Source organism: Hyposmocoma kahamanoa, unplaced genomic scaffold (assembly GCF_003589595.1).
Source record: "Hyposmocoma kahamanoa isolate Upper Pololo Valley unplaced genomic scaffold, ASM358959v1 93, whole genome shotgun sequence".
Taxonomy (NCBI): Eukaryota; Metazoa; Arthropoda; class Insecta; order Lepidoptera; family Cosmopterigidae; genus Hyposmocoma; species Hyposmocoma kahamanoa.
The window spans coordinates 25,271,350-25,283,718 of record NW_020654810.1 but is presented as its reverse complement, the minus strand read 5'-3'; the positions used below and the strand labels follow the sequence as shown (position 1 = coordinate 25,283,718).

The 12,369-nt window shown below is 40.6% G+C and overlaps 2 protein-coding genes across 3 annotated transcripts in view; one reads left to right on the top strand and one right to left on the bottom strand.

The window, feature by feature from the left end:
- Window positions 1-564: 564 nt before the first annotated feature.
- On the top strand, window positions 565-10,431 carry LOC113237206 (rootletin-like). 2 transcript variants are annotated; one of them, XM_026473546.1, is made up of 15 exons: window positions 565-617; window positions 769-955; window positions 1,101-1,193; window positions 1,924-2,009; window positions 4,292-4,490; window positions 4,754-4,888; window positions 5,648-5,736; window positions 5,815-5,930; window positions 6,003-6,213; window positions 6,284-6,422; window positions 6,487-6,620; window positions 6,681-6,822; window positions 7,664-7,704; window positions 7,792-7,878; window positions 9,830-10,431. In XM_026473546.1, exons 1-15 carry the CDS (start codon window positions 565-567, stop codon window positions 10,011-10,013), a joined length of 1,896 nt encoding a protein of 631 aa, XP_026329331.1. In that variant the 3' UTR covers window positions 10,014-10,431. The 2 variants fall into 2 exon arrangements, with proteins under 2 accessions (XP_026329331.1, XP_026329330.1); XM_026473545.1 differs by having other exon boundaries at window positions 7,664-7,878; window positions 9,830-10,430.
- A 1,837-nt stretch (window positions 10,432-12,268) lies between these two features.
- The window catches only part of LOC113237287, a 12,059-nt gene continuing 11,958 nt past the window's right edge, over window positions 12,269-12,369 (bottom strand). Inside the window, exon 11 of the mRNA XM_026473676.1 lies at window positions 12,269-12,355. Coding sequence (XP_026329461.1) covers window positions 12,269-12,355 — 87 coding nt within the window. The remainder of the gene's footprint in view (window positions 12,356-12,369) is intronic.

Below are 12,369 nucleotides of genomic sequence, written 5' to 3'. Positions count from 1 at the left end.
CATACATATATGTATTTTTAAAGTTGTTAAATAGATTTAAAAAATTGTACGGGAAAACTTATCTTCTAAATAATTGTGGTGGCACTATTATTAACATGGGTTCGATGCGTACATGTACATTTGTACATGACAAATAAGTTACGGTTTATGTTGATTCTTCTGAGAAAATGCCTAAAATGTCATATCTTAGGCATTTTCTCAGAAGAGTTTGACAGATTCTGGCAATTTTTCAACCAATGGCCGGGGCAGATTCTCTGTTTTCTTGATGGTCACACTAGTTGTTGATATTTTCGATATAGAATTGATTATTTTGAAGATTGGCTCAAAATGGGCAAAGTACCCAGAAACGTAAAAAAAATCATTAGAAAAAATCCTGAACTTGCCATTGGCTAAATATAGTCTGAAGTTCGTTCGCCGCTGTCACACTGTGACTATCTAAAAAAAAAAAATATTTGAAAACATTGCAACGGACGAGTGTATCATTTGTATTTTCACTTGTTGTCTTAGTAGAAAACAATAACATTGTTCTATTTTTTATACACAATAAAAGTGCAATAAAACAAAATGATTCCAACGAGGTTCACCGCAGGACAATCGTCCTCCGTTCGTAAATCCAGGTTTGTAACTTCGATCTTATTCAAATATTTTTATAGGTTTTAAGATGAATATTTCGCATTGTCTGTTATTTTTATCTAATGTAATATTTTATTTAAGGTCTAAAGACGTGAAAGTTATACATAAACCTAAGGTCCCCCAAATGTTCGACAGAATCGAAGCCCCTCGTCCGTCAATGCTGCCAAAGCCTCGCCGACCAGCGTCTACCGACCGGCCATCCACAGACGCCCGCCGGCCCAGCGCTACAGGCCGGTCCAGCAGTGCCGAGCCTGGTCGTGCCACACTTGCCGTCAACCGCCTCAGCAAGGATAGTTCTGTTTCCAAGATACCACCAAATAGAGTAAGATATTTCATTATTACAGTTACTCATATGCAGAAGTTGTAATAAAATGGTACAATATAAAAAGGTAAGATCATAATCACTGAAGTAGGAATTATCATGTCACATTATGCTTTCAATAATAAAACATGTTTTTCTTTTATAGCGTTCAAAATCCCAGCAAGGTGATAGATATGGACAGTCTTCAATTACACCTCTTAGAGGCAGCCAATACCCTAGAACCACAGCTACTCCAGTGGTATGTTTATTTGTATAAAGTCCATAACCGCTCACGCTAATCCTACCGCAAAATGGCGGCTATTTGGTTTCGCAAATTAGAAAAGGATTCAGTTTAAATACAAGTTTTTATAAATAAAAATTATTATTCTGCATTGCTAAATAAATACCCTCCGTACTACAATAAAAACATCTCAAATAAAATGCAGTAATATATAATATATAATAGCACCGCAAATCCTGCACTTAAAAAGCACTAATGAAATTTTTGGTGTACTTGGGTAAATATGATATTCCGTTTGAGTGGTTGTAACATTTATCATGAAATTACTCCTTAAAGTATAGTTTATAAACATTTATATTCAGGGTAAACTTAAAAAACGCTACTTACGGTATGTTTTCAATAAATAAACACCGAAATCACCAGCCCAAACAATAACACACACGATTGTCGTGATGTATTTTTGAAGTTGTTTATTTTTTTTAAATGACAGACCTAGGCATTCAAAACTTTATGGTTTGCTAGAGTAGTTACCAAAATAGCAATTAGTATTAGTTCTTTTACCTGTTATAACTTCGATATCCGATAAATCGGTATAAAATCATCACCGGCACCTCTAGGTGTGGTATGCGTCTACGGCTGCATGTATCGCGTGAGCGGTTATGCTCTGAGTCTTCACTTTAATAAAAATAAATATTAAAAGTTTTTCATTTTTGAAAGCTCTCAAATACACCGGTCTTATATTTTACAGAGAACACCATCAGAGGACCGTTCCAGTCGCAGCTGGCAGATATCTGTTGACAGGGCATTGGCTTTTGTCACTGTTAAAGATCAAAGGTAACAAAATTAATGAGCACTTTTTCAAATTTCAATCTGTCTAATGAAAATTTCAGGTATTCCATGTAGCACAAACTATATAGAATACTATGTGAAAGTCAAAGCCAAATAATCGTTATTTCATAGGTAAGCAAATTACACTTGGAATCGTTATACTGATTAAACTACTGCTCATTTGTAAGGTAGATTACCCTGAAAAGAAAGAGCAAGAAATTCTAGGGGTTGCTCTTTGTAAATATACCTTTGAATACATTTATATTTAATTTAAACATCTTACATCGAAAATACCTGAAAGAGCTGAATGGGTCACTACCATGGATTTTTATCATCCTAGTATGCTGAAGTTGTATATTAACCTTTAGTATAAAGTTTTTGTTTCATAATAATTTTAAACCTCTTAAATGGCAAATCGACTGCGAACTGGCAATCAGTTGTTATTAAATAAAATAATGTAGTTTTAAATTTTTTTTTAAAGTATACACTCAACATATTGTTATTTAATAAACCAGATGCTATGTAAATGACGCAAATCATCCTTTATAGTTGTCAAAATTGAGATAGTACCAGTGCCAGTTCACAGTCGAAATTTTGAATATCAATTGGAATCTTATCATAGAAGAGTATATTGCCCCTTAAGTGAATAAGACTTTATGAAGACGACTGTCAAGAACAGCTAATTAAATTTTATTCCTCGTGCCACAACTGTCACTATTTCTCATAAAAAAAAAATATTTTTCTTAACTTAAATAACAGTTTCATAAATGAACTGTGATGTTAATTCTTACACGAATTAGAGATGAAACGGATAGTGATTTGGCCGGATACCGGATATCCGGCGAGTACCTAGGCCGGCTATCCGGATATCTGACCCATTGCCGTAAACATGTGGCGACTGGTTTATTGACGTGATGATAGATAGGAATGATTTCACTTTCACATTGACGATATGATTTGTTGTGGTCACACGTTTTTATAAAAACGATTAATTTAGTAGATAATACAAACAAATACATAACAGAAAAATGTTAAATGAAAAAAAATTGCAAATATGACAATAATTTAATATCAGTGCTGTTTGCTTGTTGTGCCGAATGCAAATTTCTGGTGGTGGAGAAGGAAAAAAGCAATTACATAATTCTTTGGCTATATCAACATTTCTAGTATTTATAAGTAATAAGCCTAGCATTTGATACCCCGTTATTATTTTATTTCAATTTGTTTGTGATCTAACTAATTCCAAGCCTTGATACAACAGATTCTATTCAAATAGGACCAACTTTTACCACTTTTAGGGTCGTATTCTAGAACTATATTCAATGCTCAAGTCAGGATTGCACTGGCAACACAAGTACTGGAAATACGACCCTAATGGCAGGGACTTGAGTATGATTTCGAGTGCTTTAAACCATAATCAAATTCTGACTATAATAATATAAATAATGCAGAAAAACTGAGCTTCATCCACCATAATTTGCCTTTATTGAAATTTGAGTACTAAATTTACATAATATAGCGTTATCTAATTTCATAGTTCTTTCGGTTACAAGTAATGAACAAATTGTCAATGATCCTGTAGTTGCGTTTATCTTATTTCTGTCATCTTTAATCAATAAATCAATTCAATCAAAGATTATGAATTTTTCTCAGATTTAAACATCCGGTATTTGGCCGGGTTGTAAAAATAGGCCGGGTACCGGATAGTTACCGGATATCCGTTTCATCTCTAGTAAGAATGTTATATCTCTTTAAACTTATCTATCAAAGACACTCTGGCGGCCAGAATGTAAATTGTCCTAACTGCACATTTCTGCAGGACAAATTATTCTATTAATGTCGGCGGCATTACCCCAAAGCAAAATGCCATATCTCATTAAACTGTGAAAGTAGCTGAAGTAAACCAATCTACTTGTTTCGACATCTAAAAGTTATCATATTTTTTATCATGTACACTGCAGAGCTGTTAACTTATTTAGGGTCGTATTCTAGAACTCTACTCAATGCTCAGGTCAGGACTTGAGTATGATTCAAAGCACTAGAAATACTCATACTCAAGTCCTTGCCATTGGGGTCGTATTTCCAGTGCTTGAAATCATACTCAAGTCTGCTCAAATCCTGACTTGAGCATTGAGTACAGTTCTGGAATACGACCCTTAGTGTATATTTAGTGTGGTACGCGACATACGGGTCAAAACGTCAAATTATGGGTATCAGTCCATTACACTGTACCATACCACATGGTACATGTAACCAATTTGCAATAACAAGTGTGTGGTTATTGTTAGGCCAATTACAAATGTGGCATGGCAGCGAGCAGAGTTCGCACGTGTGTCGGAAGCACTTGCGGCGCGTGGTGCGGGTGGTGTTGGTCCACTGGCACTCATCCGCCCGCTCACCATTACCCGCTTCGTTGAAATCTCGGGACAGCTGTTGAACACCATTATGCGGGATGCAAAGCTGAACAATGACAACTATGTTGCCAAGGTGAATTGAAAGAACTTCTTCACATTACCTGTTAAGATGTTACAAAACACTTCAATATCTCTAATGATTATTAATTAATGAGTGTGATAAATTAAAATAACATTTTTTTTAAAGCTCCTCAATAGCATCCGCTACTCGCTGTCTTTTTGTCAGGACAGTACAGCAGATTTCATTATTTTTCAGCAATGTTATCTTCTAGTTGATTGCAATGATTCAATTTGAATATATACCTGTGTAAACTGAAAGTATTGCATGTGATGCAGTTGCCGAACCTGGCAAAGCGCTTTCTGTACCCGGGAGCGGTGTCCAAGTCGTGGTTGAAGACGGTCAACACGCTGCACGCGTTCCCGCACGCGCTTGCCTTCATATCCTACTTCCTGAATCTCGTAACACATATTGTGAGTACTTACGACGCGTCGGACAGTTGACTGTTTATAGTTTATGTTAAAAGAGTACAAGCTTCAGTTTGTGTTTGTTCATTTACAGCTGGTTGTAAAGTGATATTCTTCTTATCGTGTTGATGCTTCTCTTATTTTACAACTATATTGTAGAACAAAATTTAGACTCCCAGTATTACGATTATTAAATTTGTAGTTTACCTTTTTTACAATTCTTTAGGACGTAAATTTTTTGGTAGTAATTTAGGTAATTTTAATTTTATTTTATTGTTAAGGAGTGAATTCTTGCACTTAATTTTTTACTTTAGATTTAAATCGTATATTTTTAATATCTGTTATAATTTTGTGTGACATTTATTTTTGCATTAAAGTACATTTCACTGACAATATGCGAACCAGGGGGTCTACCTCGATCTCCGTCCGAAACAATTACTGTCAAATAAGTAATATCTGACAAAATTAAAAGACAAGTATCCAGTATGAAGCTTCATTTGCATCATGCGTCTTTTCATTTGGTCAAAAATTGCTTACTTGGCAGTAATTGTTTCGGACGGATGTCGGACGGAGATCGAGAGTAGACCTCCAGAATTGGCGAAAGAAAGTTTTTTCAAAACTACAAGCACGGACCTATATAAGTTCATTTTATGGAGTTTTTCTTTTTAATCAGTGGGGTGTTGCTTATGTAATTTACAACTTGGTTATGCGTGGTAGTATTCGAAGTTACACGCGGTGAACGGAACGCATATTTGTTTTGTTCAGGAAACGCCCGTATCGGACGAATGGCTGTACAACGAAAAAGACGAGCTCGCTTGCCTGCGGCGAGATTACATCAACAAAAGTTGGGTCAGGTGCGTAACTGCCGTTTATATCATTTCCATGACGAGTCCAAGATCGCGCACCTAAGCGTCGACTCGGTCGCGGGTCAGGTTTCAGGAGCCGGAGCCGGCGTTCGACGACCTGGTGGCGGAGTACCTGGAGGGCCTGAAGCGGCTGCTCGACTACGACGAGCGGCGCGTCGCGCAGCTGCAGGAGATAATCCAGCGTGAGTGGCTCCGCGCCGGTCCTCGCGACGACGGCGGCGCGCGGCAATCGCTAATCGGTGACGTGTCGGCAGAGCTGAGCGCCAGCCTCGAGGACCCCGGCGAGCTGGCGGCGCGCGCCGAGGAGGAGCGCGTGCGCGCGCGCAGGGACGCGCTGGCCGCGCGCGCCAAGGGCCTGCGCGCCCGCCGCGCCGAGCTGCGCGCGCAGCAGGAGGCGCAGCGCCTGCACCGCCAGGACCGGCAGGCGCTGGCCAGGGCGCTCGACGCCGACGTCGCCGACCTCACGTGAGCTCCCGTCCCGTCCGCGTCACGTGAGCGCCCTCGGGGCTCCGAATCCGATCGCCGCGTCCTTCAGGGAGGAGATTCAGCAGCTGAAGGCGGCGCTGGCGCAGCAGCAGGTGTCGGTGGAGCAGCGCGCGCGCCTGCTCGACGAGGTGGACTACGCCACGCGCGTGGCCGACTCCAAGCGCACGCTGGCCGACCAAGTCGCCAAGGTGACCCTCGCGGCGGCGCCGGGCCGCGGCGCGAGCTCGTCCGACAACGCCCGATCGCCCGCAGATGCTGGTCGCCAAGGAGACGGAGCTGGCGGCGTGGCAGAAGCGCACCCTGGACAGCTGCGTGGAGTACCAGCAGGCGCTCATCCACCTCGCCGCGCACCTGCCGCCGCAGGCCGCGCTGGCCGTCGACGAGAAGTGCGTGTCGGGCCGGGCCCCCGCGCGCCGCCGCCGCCGCTGACGCCCGCCGCTTCGCAGGGAGCTGATGGAGCCGGAGTGCGCGGCGGCCGTGGCGCGGGCGGCGGAGGCGCTGCGCGCGCACGCCGCGGCGCTGGCCGAGCGGCGCGCCAGCCACTCGCGCGCCAGGGCGCAGCACACGCAGCGCCGGGCGGCGCAGCTGGTACCGTCTACCGTTGCCGCCGGACTAAGTTTTGCTTCCGATGGAGACTGCCGGAGCGGGCGGCGCGTCCTATCGTTGAACCGCTGGGCGATTTGCAAATTTCGAGATAAATAACAATTCAATAACTACTGGGCTACAGTTGAAAACCAAAGTTTGGCAGGTCCTCTGTAGTTTTTAAAGATACATATTTTATACATAAATTAATAAATAATTCTTCCTAAACTTTCCTTGCAGCCTATTCTCACGATTTTACGTGACCGGGTAAAGTACATCCTACCGTGTAACAAATTAGCACATTCTTTAGACCCTTCGGTGTTTCATATATACATATATTTTTTATAATGTCCTTATTTAATAGTAAATACCTAAACCGTTTGATCTAACAAAACAGTCTTTCCCGCTTCTCCTTCGGAGACTGGCCTTAACTCCTCGTGTCAATTATCTCGCGCAAAACCTCGAAAACCGTAGAAAAATGCTTATTCTGCTACTTTAGAATGCAAAAATGAATCTCCAATTCGCATTAATTTAAACTTTTTCGCAGTTGAAGTTTAATTTCAATATAAAATCGATACGTAGCTTGGCAATAACAAGTATTATTGAACTTTCAACAATATGCCAACATGATAAAATTTAAATTATCAGTTCAGCATTTATTACTTGTTCTTAAATTAGAAACTGCGACAATCATTATCAAGATTTCATAAGTGTTACAAATTATAAATGTGAATTTTGGCGACAGCGGTTCTGATAATAATAGAGGCTTGAGACACTTCCATTGTTTTTTTTCTTCCATGAGAGCAACACCCGCCGAACCTCAACCCCGGAACTTTAACTGTTACAGGAAGAGACTCGTGCGAAGATAGCAGAATTAAAAGCGACAGTCGAGCGGGAACAGCAGGCCGCAGAGGCGGACGCGGCACGCGAGACGGCCGACGCCGAGGCGTGGGTCGGCGAGCAGCGGCAGCTCGCCGAGCGGCTCGAAGGGCTGCGGAGCAGCGAGCACGAGTACAACAAGGCCAAGACCGAGCTCGAGTTCTGGGAGGCACAGGACGAAGCGTCAGTACCGGTTTCGCCGATATTACGTGAACCTTGTATCTCAGTACATTGGTATCCAGCAATACGTGGTCTTGTAAAAATTATTTACATGTACTTATTTACTGTAGACTCACAATCGCGGTAAAAATGTCCGAGACAAAAGCCTTTTTGATTTAGAGTAGGGTTCTGACGAACATCAGCATCCGCATCCGCGGATAATCAGCATAAAATATCAGCATCCGCATTCCTCAACGCTGATATTCATTGCGGGTGTTCGAGTCGTGACATAATTCGACTAAGCTGAAAAAGAAGCTCAGCTATTGTTTTTAACATACAACTTTCGTAAAATTCCACAACGATTAAGCTAGTCTGTCTTTTTTGAAGACTGAGTAAAATTACACTTGCAAAGTTGCCAGTTTTCCTAAAATTTTAAAGATAGATTGTGAGCGTAGCGTAGGTAAAATTTTGCCAAAAATGACTAAATTGTGAATGTTACGTTCTAATTTCTAAATACTAATTGCGTTATTATATTCTTTATTCTTATTTTAACAGTTAGTATATTAGTATCAAAATCGATTTTTAGTTGTACACATTTTAATTTCGACAGGCGGATTTGAGTATGTATATTCAATTAAAATCAAAACTGTCTCCTATTTGTATTTTTAATACATATACTTCAAAAGTGTGTGAATTTTCAAATATCAACAATTAAAAATGTGCCTGTGCCCAGCAGGTGGAAATATAATGGGCCGATGATGAATCAAATGAAACAATTTCGCCACGCAATGCCGCAGTGTTCGGACAAAAATTACAGCGGATACGCACTCAAAAAGAACGAAGTGACATATTTCACGAAGTCTTATAATTCACGAAACTGCGGAATTCGATTTTATTTTCAACCGATTACATTTTCTTACAACAATAGAATCCTCATTCAGCATAGCGGCGCCTAGTCAGCATCCTCTTTCACGTCTTTATTTGTCTTCAAATATTAAATAGTAAACGAGACGAAGTGCAAATCGTCTTTTGTCTCAATGATGACACGTAATGTAGGTTCTGTAGTCAGACATATACACAATAGTTAAGTTTTGACTGAACTGTTGCCAAAACTACAAAATCCATTTGCACATAAGTAGTTTTTTAAGGTTTTGAACCTATATCTGACTGTCAGATGTTTATGTATTTCCAAATATGTAATTCACCATTCAATTGAGAATTTGGGGTTAGTCAATTTATGTTATGAATTTGAAAAGAAATTGTCATTTCACAATTTCATCGCCATTAAAAACACGGGTTACTTGTTTTATTCGTCAAAGACCTTTTATTTTATGTAAAAAACAGAGGGCGCAATAAGAAACCAATAACGCACTAAAACACAGGTTAGAGCTGAAAAAGAAATGTTATGGTTTATTATATAATTTGTTTGTTCTTCAACAAAAATTTATATTTCAAAGAGTAATAATAATAATAATATAATAATAACGCACACACTCAACATAGCCCCGCACTAGGGAAACCCTGTGTCGCGGGTGCTATGGACACACACATAGACAACCACAAATTACACCCAAACTCACGAGAGAAATAAATGTAGGCCATACACATATTTCTCCCGGCCTGGGAATCGAACCCAGGACCTCTGCATGGCAGTCCGGCATGGTAACCGTTCGGCCACGGAGGCAGTCAGAGTGTCTCCACTACTCTCTCTAGACCGTGTCGAGTGCGTGACAAAGGCACCTCGCGTTATAGAACAACGCATAATTAACATTGCACATTAGAGATATAGAAGTTTGAAATGTAAGTACGCACCTTAGCGATCGGACTTTTTATAATAATATGAACTTAGCGATTGTGAGTCTATATTATATAGCAAGTGAGTGAGTGACGTGTACTTGTTTATTTACTGCTTACTTCGCCTCCCCGGATACTCGGGTAAAATATAAATTTATCTTACGATATTCCCCTTATTCAGGTGGCGTAAGCGCCTCTCGGAGATGCAAGAATACATCGTCAGCTTGCAGCAGCAGCTGAACCACGATATGGCGACCGAGCGGAGGCGGCGCGCAGACCTGCTCAAGAACACCGTTAACGAATTGCACCAAGCTCTCGCGAAGGCCGATGCCGAGGAAACTGATGACACCCGCTCCAGAAACTAGGCCCACGCGAATAACGGACGTTTTGTCTAAAATATTTGCCAGTTTGCTGTACTGAAGTCTGTGTCTTAAGCTGGTCTTATATCACAAACACTTCAGAGGAACTTTAACGACAGAGCGTACAATTTTAGAGTTGCACTTCGGATCACATGAATCAAGTAGCGGACGCAAGTCTCGTGAAGTGGAACTAAATAGATTTAAATTAGTTCTCTTGAATCGTGTAGTTTTAACTGTCAATACAATTTTTAACTTTTCAACGATTTTCGTCTTTCCTTTGTCGTACACGTGCGACAGTCTGCAGTTAAAAACATTAGTAATTTAAAAACTGTTTATTACAGAACAACATTTAGAAATGGTGCCAGTTAAATGGCACGTCGCGCGGAGCCAGTCTTACGTTTCCACAGCTGTGCTCCCAATTACGCGGGCAGAAACTTCGGCAGCTAAATGATAGATGATAAAACATTTAATTTTTATTATTTTAAATCAACTGTGCTCGGAATTTATTCAATATAAATAAGATGAATTTTATCAACGCTAAGAAGTTTCTGCTTGCGCAATTTTATATTATACATATGAGTATATTTACAATATTACAATAGCAAAATAAGTAACAATTCTTCCTTAAGCGTGAAAAATAATGATACAGCAGTGTTTGAAAAATTCATTGACTTATTCTAATGTAGATGGATAGATGAATGCGTACATTACATCGTGAGGAATACATACTCGTTACGGAAAGCAAACTTGTTGCAATAAAACTAAAGATTATACTCCGGCATGACAAAGTAGATAAATTCCGAAGCTATTTCCATGATATGCAGAAAATAAAATAGAGACAATTTATTTGCTTAAATCTATTATAAAGTTAATCTATCATTAACAAAAAGATATTGCATAAATTAATAAACTTCACTTAACTAAATCCACAATCTTATAACATCAATGAGGTAAAAAATCATTGCACTAAATCAGTGTAAACTTATGTACATACAAGAGACATCAACCTTGAAAAAAGACAGCTGACAGTACTATGTACTTATTTATACAGAAATTATTATGTTGTGCAGTTCACTCAACTAACAAAAGGCTCTGATGGTCCAGAGCTTTTGAAGTTTATTTGTCATAGTAAATAAAATTATAATTTCGAAAATAATAATTTATACAATTCCAATAATTTCTTTGGTGTTTTGGCAAACTATAATAATAAAATTCTTGAGTGAGCGATAGGCTCAATCTACATTGCCGCGATGCGGAATAGAAGGGAAGCGTCAATCTTGTCTCCTGCGAGAATCCTCGCAACTGCGCTTTAGGGCTGAAGAAGCTTCTTCAGCCCTGAGGCGTTCAGTTGTTTAGTAGATCATTTACATGGCAGGAATGGAGAACTTGGATATTGTTTTTATTTCGTTTTGTTGTGAAGCAAAAGAAGAAAAGGAAGAAGTACAGAAGTTCAGCAACGATTTGGCAACACAAACATTTTGCAAAAAATTTATACTATACATTTGCTTCGTAGATGATGGACCTCCCTTCCTATCTCCCTTCCGACGTGTGTGGGTGCGTTAATTCCCGAGAATGTGCGTGAATTGTCCGGAAGACGCGCGACCTGTCTTTTGGCACGTACTTAGTTTGTACGTTACGGGTATTACATTGACATAAAGTTCAATATCCTATGTACAATTTCGTTATAAAAATTCGGTTTCATTCTGTGCCGCGGCAATGTAAATTGAACGATAGTCAGGTTTCGGAACCTTACGCTTACGTAGTTGCAACGGTCCCAAATCTACTAAATCCGAAGACAGATTGCGTGTCACATCCCTATATAGCCAAACAGGTTTCAATCAATATTCTCGCCACAATATTGTCAGCCTCCAATTGACGTCGAATTCCACTTATTTACACACAATTACTAAACATCCAACTCTAAGGGGCAAAATAAAATTTACTTCCGACACGAACGTCCATTAAGAACCACAATTTTGAAAATAATCAAATATAATACAACGCAGTTTGTACATCTATTTACGAATCACGTAGAAGTCTGTACCGTAAATAGACGCTACCGGCACCGCGTCGGCACGTGAGATCGAGAGATAGGTCTCTGACGCCTCCACGGCCCGAAGGAGACGAAGACACAGTCGCATGAGACTAGAAACGGTAGCACTCGACAATTCGCGAGAATTCGGTCAGTAACAGGAGGTCGCGCACGCTGCGGCCCGCCGGCGCCGCTAAGCCAGCGCGGCGGGCGCAGGAGGCGTCCCGAATCACGTGAGCGTCTCGCGCAGCTGCCGCACGGCGGAGTACACCTTGATGGCGGGCCCCAGGCGCAGCTTGACGCAGTCCACCAGCTCCTCGCACGACGCCA